We start from the raw sequence: 16,603 nt of genomic DNA, 5'->3' as shown, positions 1-16,603 counted from the left end.
TTACATTTCCATTTGACTTTCTTTTTCCCTGTTATGTAGTTCATTGCTTCCATACTGCTGTATGAGATTGCTGAAGTGTTGTATTTGCATATTAAATATTTTTATTTTCATGAAAATCCCCCTTAATGTAGCTTCTTTAAGCAGTACTTTCTTTTTCTACTTTTAGCCTGGGATTTTATTACTTTCTTATGCTTTCCTTTCTTCATTTGGACTTTATATTGTTTTTGTGTAGCTTACGTAAATAGATAATACTCTCATTGTTTTCTGATAGGTTTAAATAGGGCTATCTTACGGTCTGCACTTGATTTGGAAAGTCTGTTTCTTACCAAGAAATAATAATTTTCAATTAACTTCAGCATTCTTTTGCTCTTTAATTGACACTTGCCATATTTGAAATTTTCAACTATTTATAAGGGATAGGGAAAGAAATAGAACAACTGGGAAAGAAGTGAACATATATGGATTTATTTATTCGTTTTAATATTTTTGAGCTCCCAGTGTTTCCAGTTGTAATATGTCTTAGTAAAGGTTTGTCTTGAATCAAACTACTTGTCCACAGAATCTTGTCCACAGAGCATAATACATTTGAGGCCAGAATGTGCTGGTAGTGAGTTTCATGTTTTATTTTTAAATACACTCCAGGCTTTGACTACACAGGGAAGTTAGGATGAAATATTCTTTAATTTGAGCGTGCCAATATTACTTTGTCTTAACCGTTTATTGGCAAACAGTATTTCTTTTAGGTTGAGATTGGCACAGATTTATACAGTAACACTGTGCATTTTCCTGTAAGAAAACACAGTGCTATCAGAAGGAAACATACCTTAAAATGAGAGTGTTTACTAGAGAGCTCTGTTGCTCCTGAATAAGTTAGGTAACAATTCTGAAGGCTGCAAGCCTACTGGCTGACATATTTTCCTTCTGTGTCGTCCTTTGGGTATTTGGGATCTTCACTGTAGTTGGCAGTTGCTTTTTAGAGTTAGTGAGTTAATCACACAACTGGAATCTCTTAGGTGTTGGGAAGACTGATTGTGAAGAGGTGATAAAGTAATACGAGACACGGAATACAAAGAAATAAGTTGCTGCAAGGTTTGAGAAGATGAATGAAAAAAAATAAGGGTCGCAATGATACTTTCAAAGCCTGTGTTGTACTTTGGAAAAAGAAAAAATATTAATAAATACTGATTTTTGCAGATAAAGATTGGGAAGACATAAAAAAGATGCCCGAACATTCAACTTTAATGAAAGATTTCCGAAGAAACACGTAAGTCTGTGTTGAGATGAGCTTTCTTAAGGAAGTCTATTATACTTCCCTCCTACTCTACATTTATTGTTGCTGAGGCTGTTTTCTACATAGATACTAGGCAAGTACTATGAAATGTTTAAGACTTTAATTGTGAAGAAAGAGAAAGTAAGTTGCTTTGTAACAGTGAACTTGGACTATTGAGTTGGTGTGAATCATATAAAAGTAGCCAGACATGGACTCCAAAGGGGAGGGTGGCAGGTGTGAAATCAGTGATGCCAGTAAGACCCCAGACAGCTCTTAAGATTGCTAAGCACAGTTTTTCACAGCTGTTTCCAAATCTGTGGTACTGGAAATGATTCGTCTTCAAGAGCTACATAAAAGCAATGTAATAACCTTATAGTGCTTCCAACAAACCGAGTAAAATTGTGTCTTGGTGTCTAGGGTAGCTTATGAAAGAAAGAATATGGTACAGTTTTGCTGCCACATTGCCAGAGTCTAATACCTGCATTTAAGAGCCTACCACTGTTGTCTTTTTGCTTCCCTGCTGATCAAGCTGAGGGATTGGAGACTTTAGTGTTATGTATGTGTCTTGCATCTGCAAGATTTTTGTAAGAAACCATTTAGAAACCTTATTCCTGAGCTTCTACGCCAAAAAAAAAAAGGCAAGCTTATGGATGTTCGTATGATGATCTGTGCGTTGTAGGATATTGTTAAGATTTATCTCCATGTGTGCTGCCATTAGAAATGCATCGAATGAAACTGTCCAGACTGATACAGTAGTGAAATGGCTAAAAGGCAATTTAAATCCAAATGATAGTTTGCTGTCTGTATGTGGGTTAAAAGTGTGCTTTCTCTGTGGATGTGATATGTATTATACAACTATGTAAGGGGAAACATGCATTTCTGTAGTATCTGAATGATTTTTAATCAGTCTTCTGGTCTTGGTAGTTGCATTTTTTCCACTGCTTAGTGGATTAGCAAAGATGACTATCCTGTTCTTATGTTTCATGAGTACAAAGAAAGCTTTGCAGTATCAGTGCTTTGCATATTACAAATTTCACATTTTTTTTCCTTCTCTAGGTATACCAACTGCAGCCTTATCAAATATATGGAAAAACATAAAGTTAAACCAGATAGTAAGGCGTTCCACTTGGTAAGTTCCTGCATTCATTAAAAAAAAAAAGAGAAAGAAAACATCTAAATCCTCATTCTGAGTCATTCATTGGATTAGTTTCTGTATCAGGCATGTTAGAAGTTTTCAGTCTTTAAATCATATTAAGTTTGTAGTTATATTTGCAGTATTGCTGCAACTCGTAGCTATTTTACTCATTTGCATGCTTTTAATAGCTTGTTTTTGATTTTAGTGTTCTTCAACTCATTAATTTTTACGTATTAATTATTAAGCTTATCTCTTGTGCACTTTTGAAAACATGACAAAATGAACAAAAACCCACCAACCAGACAAAAAAGCACCAACAACATTGTACGTGAGACTTGAACGTTTTGTTTAGAAAATTCCTATATGTCTTCCTGGTACATTAATTTTTCTTACGAAAACTTCGTAGTATTCTTACAATAGTTATCCCCAAAACATAAAACTTCTTTTTATTAAGACTCTAGTTAAAATCAGCCGTGGAAGTGCCTGTGTAATGGTGTTTTAGGAATTACTATATTGGGCCTTTTCTTCTACGTTTTAAAGAGATTCAAGTTCTTGAAACAAACCTTATATGTGGAGAAGAAAGAATTTAAATCTATCTGGTTTCTGTGAATGAACATCTTGCCTATCGTGATGTTTCCAACTCAGAATAAATGTTTCAAATATAGAATGGTAAAGTAACTGTACTATTTTGGACTAAAGTGAGGGAAGAACAACAGAAGCTTTTTGATCTCAGGGGTGAGACTACTTAGTTTAAAAAGCTCAATTTTTTAAACTAACCTTGAAGTAGTTACACCACTCTCCAGTCTGTGGTGGAGGTTTTACCACCAAGCTCAGGAAAATTCACTGAGTAGTTCAGGTTTTGCTGTAGATCTTGGTAGTCCATAAAAATACTTTCTCTGAATGAACTAAGTTCTCTTAAGAACTGTGAGTACTATGGCCAAATTAACCTGAAATTTCTCTCCCAGTCTTGCTAGTTTAGACATGACTTTCAATAGAACTACAAAATTGGGCACAAAATAATCATGTGAGAATAGCTTAAAACGCTTCTTACAATGTTTTCTCCCTGCAGTATCACAACAGGGTGATAATGGTTTGAATATATTTTTATTCAGTATGTTTGCGTTTATACCAAGAAGCACTGGTGACAGTAAAATACAAAATCAAGGAATGCTGTTGTTTTCCACAGAGGTGTTAGGCTAAAATCCCATGGCAGCCTCCCTCTGCTCTTTTCAGTTTGGAGCAGGAAGCTGGAATGTTCTTAGTGGCAGGCTGGGCTGTGGCCTCTGTACAGCTGGATATTATGGGGTCTCGTAGAATATCCTGAGTTGTAAGGGACTCACAAAGATCATCAAGTCCAACTCCTGGCTCCACACAGGACCACTCCAAAATCAGACCCTATATCTGAGAGCATTGTCCAAGCACTTCTTGAACTCTGGAAATGTCAGTGCCGTGACCAACCACTGCCCTGGGGAGCCCGTCCCAGTGCCCGACCACCCTCTGGGTGCAGAACCTTTCCCTAACCCCCAGCCTGACCCTCCCCTGTCCCAGCTCCATGCCGTTCCCTCGGGTCCTGTCGCTGTCCCCAGAGAGCAGAGCTCAGCGCCTGCCCCTCCGCTCCCCTCGTGAGGGAGCTGCAGGCCGCCATGAGGCCTCCGCTCAGCCTGCTCTGCTCTGGGCTGAACAACCAAGTGACCGCAGCTGCTCCTCATACATCTTCCTCTCCAGACCGTTCACAATCTTTGTAGCCCTCCTTTGGGTGCTCTCTAATAATTTTATGTCCTTCTTATATTGTGGTACCCAAAACTGCACACAGTGCTTGAGATGAGGCCACACAGCCCAGAGCAGATCGGGACAGCCCCTTCCCTTGACCAGCAGGCAGTGCTGTGCCTGGTGCACCTCAGGCTGGCCCTTCAGGTTGCCAGGGCACACTGCTGGCTCATATTCAACTTGCCATTGACCAGAACCCTCATATCCCTTTCTCTAAGGCTGCTCTCCAGCCTCTCATCCCCCCATTCTGTATAAATATCCAGGGTTGCCCCTTCCCAGGTGCAGAATCTGGCACTTTTTCTTGTTAAACTTCATGCTGTTGGTGATTGTGCAGCTCTTTAATTTGTCAAGATCTCTCTGCAAAGCCTCTCTACTCTCGATGGAGTCAGCAGCTCCTCCCAATTCAGTGTCATCCACAAACTTACTTAGTATACCTTCAAGTCCTGTGTCCAAGTCATTTATGAAAACATGGAAGAGAACTGGCCCTAAAATGGAGCCCTTCAGACCCCTCGTGTTTCATGGTGTCTAATACTCTCTGTCAGCTTTGTTACTAAATTGAGCTGTTGATACAGGTTGGATAGCCTTTAGACTGAAACTTACTACTCAGTCTTAAAACACCCGCTCATTTTGATTGATGCACTCATCTATGAACAAAAAAAACCCCACACTTTCCTCTCTCTCTCTCCCACCTGCCCCTCAAACACAGGCACTGGGAACATGGAAGTATAGTGGCTTCTTGCAACACCACCCCTCTGTTTGGTTGTACTGTAGTACTAAATGAGGACCATAAAGTGAATTTGAGCATGGGACCATGACTGAACACGCTGCTTAACTGTTAGGTCAACCACTCTCCCCTCAGCAAAACTGATGCTGAGAGGTAGCTTCATGCAATTTGGATGATGCCAGTGTCACTCAAACTAAAAAGTGGAGTATAGTAGCATAGACATCTGCATGTTCTTTTGTACTTCCCGTAGATACGGATTGTAAGCAAAGTACTGTGAAGTTTATAGTTAATTAATAGGATCCTCTAAGTTTTCTGCTGTCTGCTGTCTGTTGGAATAATACCCTGGAAATCAGATCCCATTAAAAAAGCCTGGTCTTTCTGAGGTAACATCTCACAGCTGTTCAGTGGCTGTCAAAACTGGAAGGTATCTTAGGTTTACACTCTCATCGAGGCTAAGCTGAACTGCAGGCGAATGAATTACATCCCTCCATCAGAGCCTGAGGTAATCCAGTGAATTTCTTGGCACCGGTTCCTGTAGACATTCTCTAAGGTCTTACTGTTTCACAAGCTGTCTCGCAACCATGTTTCTCTCTGGATCGGGACAGATAAAATCGTATTTTTCTTGCATCCACATACAATTGTAAAATGCTCCAGACTGATAATTCCAGGACTGGTAAATGCATAGATTGTTGTGGTTACCAAGAACTGAGTGTTTTTATTTCCCAACAAAAACTAGAGTTTTTCTTTCTTTACTGACTTAAATGCACATGATCCCTCGTCACATGCAGAAGTGGTGTTACATGAGACAACTTTGTCTCCTTCCTGCTTTCAGCTTTTTTCCACTCTTTATCTTTTCCTAGTTTATTTTTTCCTACTTAAATGTTTGTGCCCTAGAAAATAGGCACCCAGCTGTTGTTCCTGGCTAATTTTGTGATACTTTATCATAGATTTGATTACAGTGGTCCATATAAACTGCAGTGATTGTCCTATTGCTCATAGTATGTCATCACAAAGTTGTGTAAAGCATACTGCATTTTTATTATGTTGTTCAGTCAGGTGGTCTTTTAGTTGACCAGTTCTTATTATAAAATATTTGTAATACTGAGTGAAAGATTCACTACTTTGCTGGCACCTGAACAAGGGGACAAAATAGTTTCGATCTCTCCCATGTGATAACAACGGTTGCACAATCTTTAGCCTTTCTTTGTGGTTTCTGCTTTCTGTTGCTGATTATGACCAGGTTTGTTCACATCTTGTCAGTATGTGATGAAGGGCTTTATAACCCAATTGCTAGATACAGTGCCAGAATTTTGCAATGTTTTTTATGCTTGTGATGTTTTTTCAGTGTGTTGGCAATTCTTTTTTTTTCTTTTCTTTCCCTTTTCTCTGGCTCATGGGATTGCTTTTGAGCTGTTTGAGAGAACAATTCTGGTTCCCTCAAACTGACATTCTGCAAAGACTGCATGCAGACTCAGAGTTGAAAATACCTATTGTGACTCCCTGTCAATTATGTGAAAAACAAAGCTGGATTGATGGTACTCATATGTATTTATTATATTCTTAACCATATCATTACAACTGAAGGCTGACGGGAGGAAGTGTAGTTTCTAACTCTAGCTGTCTGTATCGTGGTTTTGTATGCTCACTTATAGCTAGTGAGAGGAAATGACCAGCACCGACACATACATTGTGACACCAGATCTTTACAAAAATGTGATTTTTTTCCCATGAAATTATGAAGAGCAAATGTGAAATAAATTGTTTGCATATGTAATTTTTGTACATCTGGTTAGATCTGTGCAACAAAATGTTGTAGGTTTAAAGTGTAGCATTTCTTTTAAAGATCATTGTTTTTGACAATACATCATGCTGTAGTTTTGCCTTGGATGCTGCGTTCCATGGTAAAACAAAGAATTTGTATTTTTATTTTCCAGTTATTATCTGAAGATCAGCTCATTGTGCCCATATACCCTTCATGTCCAGCACAACTGTATTCCACAAAATGACTGGGTGGATGGGGAGAAATATATGCATGTATACCATCCTTTTGAGTAATAGACAATTTTAGAATGCATTACTGCTATTTCAGTACTGGAGTTAAAAATCTCTCTGGTGTGCAATTCCTAAACCAGAGAAAAACCTTAACACACACACACAGAGCATGACTTTTCTAATATGTTTTTTATTTAAATTATTGAGAATCACTGTTGCAGTGTCACAGTGACAGATGTGTTAAGTCCAGTCAGCTTCTGAAAATGTTCATGTAGTTGCAAAATGAGAGTAAATCAGCAAACCAGTACAGTGGTTGTTCTTAAAGCTACCTTTCAGTCTCTAATGTTGTGCTGAATTTAGACTTCATGTCTGTTGCTGGTATTTTAAGTTAGTGAGTGAGTTTCTGGCTATGTGTCCTAAGCATTTCTCAAAGGCTGTGTATCTGAGTAGCTGTTTGTAACTCTTTCCATGTAAATTTTTCAGTTTGCTTTGGTTAGGTCAGATTTTTTACTAACTTTTCATTCATGCATATTACCTCAGGATTTTTGTGCTGCTCTCTGTCACTGAAACGTATGTCATTTTAAAAAGTTAGGCTTAAGGCAAGTACCACATGTGCTTCTTAGCCCTCTACTACCACTTCCCAATGAGAGTGAGAAATGCTAACTCAAAGGGTAAGGTTTTGCTGGATTTTTAGTTTAACTCAGTTCAACTGTTTTCTATAATATTATACTGTGCTTTGTCTTCTGCATATTCATAGTTTGTGGTTGTCTTCATTGTCTTAAACCAACATTTTGAAAATATTTTTTCACGTAGTTGATAAAAACTGAGTCATCAGTTTTTACAAAGACAAAGGCTAAGTTCCACTCTCTTAAACTGATAGTGAAGCTGCCCCAGAGCTTAGGCCTGATGTGCTCATGGAGGAGGCAGCTTATTAAATTTCTCTAGAGGTTTTTTTGCATCATGTCATACAAAAAAAATCAACTAAAATTGAAGATTTTGCATGACTGCTCTTTTGAGCAGCATGTAGCAAACCGATGTGTCTGCAAGCCCATGTTTGTGTGAATAGATAAATACATGCAGGAGTGGGTGATAAGCTATCTGGCCCAGTGGGTTTTTTGAATGTGCTGATTGCCACTTTCTTTTACAGCATAGAGATTTCTGAAGAGTGACTTTATGTGGCATTTAAAAAATACTATGGATGACAAGGGAGATGTCCTAATATGGCAATATTAAGTAAAGAGCAATATTCAGTATGGCATGACTTTTGTTTTCCAGTTGCTAAGCAGTATTTTAATTTAAATGGTTATATGATGTAGCTTCCCGTTAAGTGTGGTGTAGTTGAAGAAACCAGGTAGAGTATGTGCGAAGTGAACAGACCTTTAAAACTGATGGTATGTCATGGATATTTGAATGATTTAGAACATTTGTGATTGGAACTAACCAAGCACATTAGGCTTTAAAAGTAAAAATAGGTTGTTCTTCAGTGGGAAATGGAGTTACTATTTTAACAAGAGAGAAGAATGTGGTTACTGCTGTTAATGGTTAGGATTTTGACTTCAGACACATCTGTGTCAGTTTGTCTTTCACAAATAATGCCGTGAAGATTCTGTAAATGGTTTTGATGATGCAGAGCTTTTCATCTTTAATTTTGTTTAGCTTCAGAAATTGCTTACTATGGATCCAATAAAGAGAATTACCTCAGAACAGGCTATGCAGGATCCCTATTTCTTAGAAGATCCGCTTCCCACATCCGAGTAAGTGGTCAGTTTATTAACCTATCAGTACATCCAGAGATGCTTTAGAAATGCATGCTTTCTGTCTGCTCTCTGCTATGAATGTTTGTGAATATTGAGCTGAATACTTACTGTCTAACAACCAAAGAGAGCTATAACCACTAGAACGTTGTTTAAGGTTTTTAAAATTAAGTAGAATTCTTATTAGTCTCTTGCTTTATAGAACTTTGATCCTATTAGTCACAGCACTAATCTTGTTATTCACTGACAGGTTGATTAGGCATGCTACAGATCTTTGTAGACAACTGCTAAGTGCCCTCAGGTCCACTTCTCTGCTCCAGAATGCCAAATGACACTCTCTAATTAGTTTACATTTTTCTGTCTTAGCCTTTGTTGTAAATTCAGCGGTGGTGGGGAGTCAGCTCTGTGTCTCTGTGCTGTCATCCTTAACAACTTAAACACATTTCCTCTAGACGCTCTTTTTTTGTGTAATCAGGGAGATTACAAAAGGAAGAAAATTTAGGGACAATGAATGACTTCATTTTTAATGAACAACACACACACCCCCAAGGCTAACCAGGGAGCATTATTGTGCTCCTTTTTAGCAAAGCGATACTGTGTATCATTCTCTACCATTATTTGGGGAAGAATTTACAAAACGTGGTATGTATATTTATAAGCAGTTAATTAAAAATGACATTATTCCACTAAAATCTACTGAATTATTTATAACAGCTCCTGACCTGTCTCTGTAGTTTAGTGTTGTAATGCGAATGATCTGCTTTTGCAGAAACTGGTTTTAGGTCAGTGTTTGACTTTTTTCTTCATATTTAGGTTGCCATTTAATGTGGATGCACAATGAATAATGCTAACAGGTGTACAGAGACTTTATTATAAGTATATTTCACAGATTAAAGGCAGAGAAATTTTAGCTTGCTCTAGCAGTAGCAAATTCACGTTCCGTTAGATATGAATTGACAGATAAAATTTCTAGATATTTTTATGCATTCTTACAGGTGATTTTGTTAATAGTCAGTGGAGTTCACAGGACTATTTTGAGTTAGTTCTGAGGCAGTGAATTACGCTATAGCTCAAGACAGCACTTTGTGCCCTTGCAGATACCTCATGCTACCTCAGTGGTGTGCTTTTCCAGTCACCAGTTACCAGAAACAGTGAAAACTCTTCAGAATTTAGATGAGTTTATCAAAGGTGATGTAAAATTTTAAACGTACGTGAGCAGGTTTACTAAGTTTAGTATTACGATGGGAGTAAGACAGGGAAAACTTTTCCGTTAGTTACAGATATTAGTCTCTGACTCAGGCAACTTGAAACTAGCATGGGTGGAGTATGAATCTTAATAGGTCTAACCTCTCTGTTCTAATACAGTGATAAATAGACTTTTTTGGGGGGCAGTGTTTTTGCAGGTTGTCAAATCCCTTACCCAAAACGAGAATTTTTAACAGAAGAAGAACCAGATGATAAAGGAGATAAAGTAAGTACTGGAAGAACGGTATCATCGTGCTTCACTGGCTTTCACACTATTTCCTGTTTTCATGTCTTTTCATGTACTCCTTTTGAGTTGAAATTTTTCTTTGTGTTTAAACAATTGAGAAGAACCAGCAGCAGCAGCAGGGCAATAACCATACTAACGGAACTGGTCATCCAGGAAACCAAGACAACAGTCACACACAGGGACCCCCACTGAAAAAAGTGAGAGTTGTTCCTCCTACCACTACCTCAGGTGGACTTATTATGACCTCAGACTATCAGGTATTTGTTCTTTTTTCTTATATCCTGTGCTTGATTCTCATGTTTGCAACAGAATTCTTTAAGCTAAAAAAATAATCCTGTAAATGGTATTTTTTGCAACCTCCAGATTACTACAACTGCATTTAGTTGACGGCCTGCTTGTCAATCGATACGCCATTGCTTTTTAAGTTAGCAGTCAGGAAATTAGGATCAGAGATTATTACAGCTACTGAGAACTGCCTTCATATTAGACAGTGCTGATTATGGTCCAGGAACCTGTTGTGCTGCTTTCTTTGACCTAAAAATACCGTTTCTGATTTGAACAGCCCTGCAGTGGTAGGCAGCAAAGGATATTACAATAAACAAGCTGTGAAGCAAGAGTCTGAACAAGAGCCTTAGGTGGGCAAATGGATGGGAAAAGAGAGTTTTGGATGACAGAGCTGATGTAACTGAAGACCAAGCAAGGTTCCAGGTTGAGTAAGCCAAGTGTTACAAATTTGAGGAGACGGGGAGGTGGTGGTAATCAGTGAGTGAAGAAGAGGAGGAGTATAGAGGAGAGGAGAGGAGAGGAGAGGAGAGGAGAGGAGAGGAGAGGAGAGGAGAGGAGAGGAGAGGAGAGGAGAGGAGAGGAGAGGAGAGGAGAGGAGAGGAGAGGAGAGGAGAGGAGAGGAGAGGAGAGGAAAGGAGAGAAAAGGAGAGAAAAGGAGAGAAAAGGAGAGAAAGAAAAGAAAACTTTGTCATAGCCTTCCTGCATTTGAGCTTGTGGTCAAACATTAGCAAATCAGAAGAGTCCAGAGTAGAATAATATCTGAGTCATCCCAGGGAATGATACCTGAATTTATGGGATTGGATGCAATTGTTCTTGGAGACTAAAAAAAGGGAAAGAAGAGAGAAAGACAGAGCCTTTAGTTAATGCAGTCTGGGGAATTACAAAAGAGGAGCGAGGAAGACGTTTTTGAATAATGTACATAGGAGCAGTCAGAGAGATGGCAGATCTTGGAAGCCTGGGGAGTAAAAGACTTCAAGAGGAGGCATATTTGTGGAAGTGTTAGCAGGCAGGGATTATTCAGTACTGATTCACGTAGCATGCATGGTGTAGAACGCCAATTGAAAGAGTGTCTTGGATGGAATTGAAAGATGGGAAAGTAGAAAATTACTGGCAGTGTTCTCAGTTAAAGATGAGAAAAGCTGGTTAATTTTTTTTTTTAGGAGAGAAGAATAACAGTTTGGAACCCACTTAGCTGTGCTTACACACCACAGCAAAACTTAGGGAGAGTTAAAGAACACTTAATAAAATTGTTGTAGTCAACTCTCTTTTCACAGTTTGATAGGCTGTTCTCCGTAAATACCAGTGGGTATTGGAATCTCATAGTTCAGACTTTGTTCTTGAGAGAGTACCAGATCTTCTCAAAGGCTGCCTGGGGCCATTACCCTAGCTTAAAGAAATGTATCTACTTCCAGCATTGTGCAAAACTTACAAGTACCTAGAAATGCGAAACAGGGTCATTCTCAGGAGCTTTATTGTGAGACCCTTTCTATGGTCCCTTCGTGTCTTCCTTTGCACATTTTACCCCAAGACACCAATAGCTTATCAGTTTTCACGTTCTCCTTGAATGATGTAGATGTTGAGAACTGTTTGAAACTGGGATCAGCCTGTTGTGCAGCAGTGTTGGGTGCTTCTAAATGTAAACATAGAATGTCTTTTAGCTGGATTTACGCATCACAGAACACTCCCTTACAGGAGATTCATCTTTCAATTCGTCAAGCTGCAAAGTCCATCACTGGTCTGTCTGTCTCTGCTACTTCTCAGCACTTGTTTTTAAGTCAGCATATGCAGCGGTAACCCTCTTAATCTTCCTGTCTTGTTGAGTCAAGCATCTGGGGAGTTTGATGCAGAGGTTGCATGCATTGTGTCAGGGAGCCCCATTTTCTTGCCTTATTTACACATTCTTCACCTCATTTGGCTGCTGTAGCTTGGCAGTTTGAACAAACTTAGGCTTCCACTTTTGTGAGCAAGAGCTGAGGTTTGCTGGTTGAGAAGTCAGAAGACTTGAATTGCCTTGGCAGGAATTAAAGTTGTTTTGTTTTGAGTTCATGCTCATCCAAACTTCTGTAGTCTCTGATAGCCATCCCAGATGGGGTCAGCCATCGAACAAACATAATTTCAGAATACTTTTGCCTTGAGGTAGTGATAACTGCTATTTCTTATCTCAGGAACTCTTACTAGTAACTTGACTGCTTCTGACTAATTGTTTTTCCTGTTTCTTTAGGAGGTAGAAATAGCATTTATCTGTTTATAGCATGGCTGTTTAAAAATAAATAAACAAATCTGTGTTCCTCGTCCTCCCACCCCTCCTTTTGCATGAAGGAAATCTTACATGAAGGAAATGGGTGGGTTTTGCTTTGATCAAGGCATCTGAAAAATACAGCAAGCAAACTGAACTTGCTGTCATTGGAACAAAAGCAGTTAAAAGCTGCCTATTGGTGGTTTCGGGTCTCCCTGAAAAAATTCCTCAAATTTTCTGCTTCTGATCCTGCAATTTGAGGAGACAGCAAACAAACATTACAATACAGCCCTCTGTTTTAATCAAACACCTGTTCCTTTGTTCTTCATTTAATTTGCTCAAATTCCCCATGCTTGTGAAGAAGGATTGCCATCTCCTGGGCAAGACACACTAAGGCAGTTTCTCCATCCACTCAGAAGTCCCCTGCAGGGCAAATTGACCTTGTACTTTCTTCTGCTATACATAAAAATAGTAGGCATATAGCATACAGGCTTCATTGCCTTCTCCTTTAACTTCGCAACGTGTCACTTCTGAGGCTGATGTGACTAAATGAACTGGAGCAATCCTCTACTCCGAGGTTTTGCTCGTGATAGCCCTCTGGGCACTGAATGGTATATAAAGAGTAGTGGATATTCATGTCTCGTCTTAAACAAAAGCCATCTGTTGCACTAAGTTTCACGAAAGTATGTGACTTCTTTAATTAGTCCCCATCTTATAAAATCTGTTGTAGAGTAGAGATGCAGAAATTGTTTACACCTCACACGAATGGTCCCATTTTAAATGGTTATACTTGTGATCTTTTCCAGTTTCCTGTGTACCAGAGTCACACTTGAGCAAAAAGACAATTGAGGAGTGACAGTCCATCTTGAAAGAGCGAAGGCAGATGTCACACAAGTTTAGTCACTGTGTTAATGGTGAAGCACAGCGGTGCTGATTTGTTCCTGCTGGCAATAAGTGCTGGTCTAGCCATTTCTTCCTCTTTACACTCCGCACCCCGAGAGAATTAGCTCAGTCCTGTGAGCATATGTTCTCAAGTAGAGTTTGGCTTTCGATTTTAGTTTCTGTTCTAAATGCTGAATGGCAGGAAAAAAAACAAACAACCACAACAGCAAAACAAAAACAAAGAGCTGTTATTTTATGTTCCAGTTTATGAAATTGTTAAAGTTATTTTAATATTTTACTTTTTCAGAACATTGTTCAACCTTCGTTTAGTATAGACGTGTCTTGGTAGCTACACTCTAGTCCTGGAATATTCACTGTGGAGACGTTTCCCAGTGAGAGCTGCTTTTGCTAACAATCCTCCTTCATCTTGTGATATCAAGACTTCAGAAGTTGCACAGCAGTTTCAAAAAGCTGCAGTTTTTGTGTGTGTAAACATTAATATTAATGTGAAACAGCACAGTAATTGAATGAAGTTGCGTAATATGTTAAATGCGACTAAGTGGTCATATGCTGGCACTGAAAATCCCACATGCAGTCCTTTTCCTTTACATTTCATGTGTAAATAACTAACTTCTAGGTTAAAATTGAATTAGTTGCTGGCTTGCTTAGAGCTTCTTGCAATGACGAATGCCTCACTTGATAAATATTCATAGAAATACTAGTTGAAAGGGGCCTCTGGAGACCGTCTAGTCCAATCCCTGACTTGAAGCAGAACTGTTGATAATGCTAAATCAGGTCAGCCATGGCTTTATTTGAGAGTTGAAAACTTCCACAGACACAGGCTATGCAGCCTGTCTGGACAAGGTTGTGTAGTACTGTGCTGGCCTCCTAGTGAATGTGTTTTCCCCAGTGTCCAACTTGAAGCTCCCAAGCCCCAATCTCTGGCCGTTTGCCTGTGAAATACCTTGTTCCATTGAGAAGAGGTTGGCTGTCATCTTTAATTCTCCTTCAAGTAGTTGTAAGGCTGCTAGATAGCACCTCAGCCTAAACAATTACAGCTTTCTCAGCCTTTAACCTCACGTCAGACGAAAGGGGCGGTAAGCATATCCTTTGTATCCAAAAATCTGAATAATGCTGAGTGGCTCATCAGTAATAAGATCTATGGGTCTGAGCTTCAGCCCCAAAATATCTTCTTGGCTGGGGAAGGGAGCAAGTGGAGAAGACCACTGACGTGACAGGCAGTAGGTTTTTGTATCGTGCAGGTGTACCGTAGCTATCTGGAGGGCTAAGTGGAGGTTTGAACTATGATGGTTTTAGATTCCCAGGAGGTAATTAAGGGTGGATTACTAAATGGTGGTGACTGTTACTTCCTAATCTGGTGTTTCTGATGCCCACGTCTGCCCATGCTGTAATCAGGGTAAGTGAAAAGACTCCTGGGATCCTAGGTGCTTCGGGACTGTGTGTATTTAGTACCTCTTGAAGAAATAAGCCGGTAGGCCAAGCTGTCCTGCAGCATACCTGTTACGAAGGATTACCTTTCCTCTGCTTTTACCCCTTTGCAGCGTTCCAACCCCCATGCTGCCTACCCCAACCCCGGACCAAGCACATCACAGCCACAGAGCAGCATGGGATACTCAACTACCTCCCAGCAGCCTCCACAGTACTCGCACCAGACACATCGGTACTGAGCTGCGTCCGAACAATGTCAATGCACTGCTGCTAACGCTGCAGGCCTGGCTGCGCGGCTGCCTGCCTGGAACCCGGCTGGGGCCACCGGAATGTACTGTACAACCACACCTTCAACGCGCCTGATCGCCACGTTCCCCCACCTTTCACAGAGCGGAGTAGTGGCTCCCAAATTGTACCTGTTTTGGGGTTAGACTTGAAAAGAAAGTGCTAGCACAGTTTGTGTTGTGGATATGCTACTTCCATAGTTTACTTGACATGGTTCAGACTGACCGATGCATTTTTTTTCAGTGACAGTCTGTAGCAGTTGAAACTGTGAAATGTGCTAGGGGCAAGCATTTTTGTTGTCGTATGTGGTGAATTCTCTTGATGTAACAACTTTCTCTGACCAATAGTACACAACATCTTCGGACTGGTACTTGAAGCATACAGTATGTGTTAACATGGCAAAAAAAAGCAAAATATCCGTGACTCCAACTGAGACGATTTTGATATACATTTATTTTTAGTGACTTTTGTGGGTTGGTTCATTTTCACATAGATCAATGTTTTACGACCAACACAATTGCTACAATGAGATTTTTTTAAGAACATGAAAACGTTTGCATTTTTTCCAGAGATTTCAAATGTCCCAAAGATTAATTTCCGACATAAGTTTTTGCTTTTGTTTTTAAATCTATGACTTGACTGGTATTAAAGCTGCTATTTGATAGTAAAATAAGTATGTTGTCATTGATATAAACATGTTTGGTTCAGCAAACAAGCAAAAATGATTGTCATAGACAGTGTTTTATTTTTTTCCTGTTGGTGTTAATGATTTGTGAGCATGCTTTGGGATTAAAAAAGCATGAGTGATATTTCCTAAAAAGGTGCGGCATCCATTCAGATATTTCGTCATGATTTTTTGAGAACCAGCTTGGTGTAGTGAATTTTAACTTTCATTCAGTTAATTATTTTTTTTTAAACGTTCGCACGTTGTTTAGGGGTGCCATTCTTACAGCAGAGGATCAAGGTGTTAGGAGAGCCTTAGAATTTATGAGGAAAAACTTACATACAATGTACTGTATCAAACTATTTTACATGAATGACGCAAGTATTCTGAATAAAAAAAAAATCAAACATTGTTAAAACAAGGTGTTATGTAATAAATTTATTTTTCATAAATCTGCATATGAGCTTTGCCTGTATTCCTTTTTATCGACAGCGCCTCGCTCCCTGTCGTACTGGGTTGCGTTTTGAGAAACAATATTTAACAAGAATTTTTATTGCAAGTGGGCAGGCTTCCATTAACTCTACTAAGAAGCATTTTTTTAAATAGAAAAAAAATATGCTATTGTAAAACATCATTATATTATGTTGTGTACATCTAGTTGATCAGAT

The 16,603-nt window shown here is 39.2% G+C and overlaps 1 protein-coding gene across 7 annotated transcripts in view; it reads left to right on the top strand.

The window, feature by feature from the left end:
* Window positions 1–16,393, top strand: part of CDK8 (cyclin dependent kinase 8) — an 80,649-nt gene extending 64,256 nt beyond the window's left edge. For 6 of the 7 annotated variants that reach the window (XM_066989752.1, XM_066989750.1, XM_066989756.1 and 3 more), the window contains 6 exons: window positions 1,195–1,264; window positions 2,327–2,399; window positions 8,545–8,642; window positions 10,035–10,113; window positions 10,233–10,391; window positions 15,100–16,393. In XM_066989752.1, coding sequence (XP_066845853.1) covers window positions 1,195–1,264; window positions 2,327–2,399; window positions 8,545–8,642; window positions 10,035–10,113; window positions 10,233–10,391; window positions 15,100–15,225 — 605 coding nt within the window. In that variant the 3' untranslated portion in view covers window positions 15,226–16,393. The remainder of the gene's footprint in view (window positions 1–1,194; window positions 1,265–2,326; window positions 2,400–8,544; window positions 8,643–10,034; window positions 10,114–10,232; window positions 10,392–15,099) is intronic. The other variant, XM_066989751.1, reaches the window with a different exon arrangement.
* The last annotated feature ends 210 nt before the right edge of the window (window positions 16,394–16,603 follow it).

Source organism: Anser cygnoides, chromosome 1 (genome assembly GCF_040182565.1).
Source record: "Anser cygnoides isolate HZ-2024a breed goose chromosome 1, Taihu_goose_T2T_genome, whole genome shotgun sequence".
NCBI lineage: Eukaryota > Metazoa > Chordata > Aves > Anseriformes > Anatidae > Anser > Anser cygnoides.
This window is presented reverse-complemented; position numbering and strand designations above follow the sequence as displayed.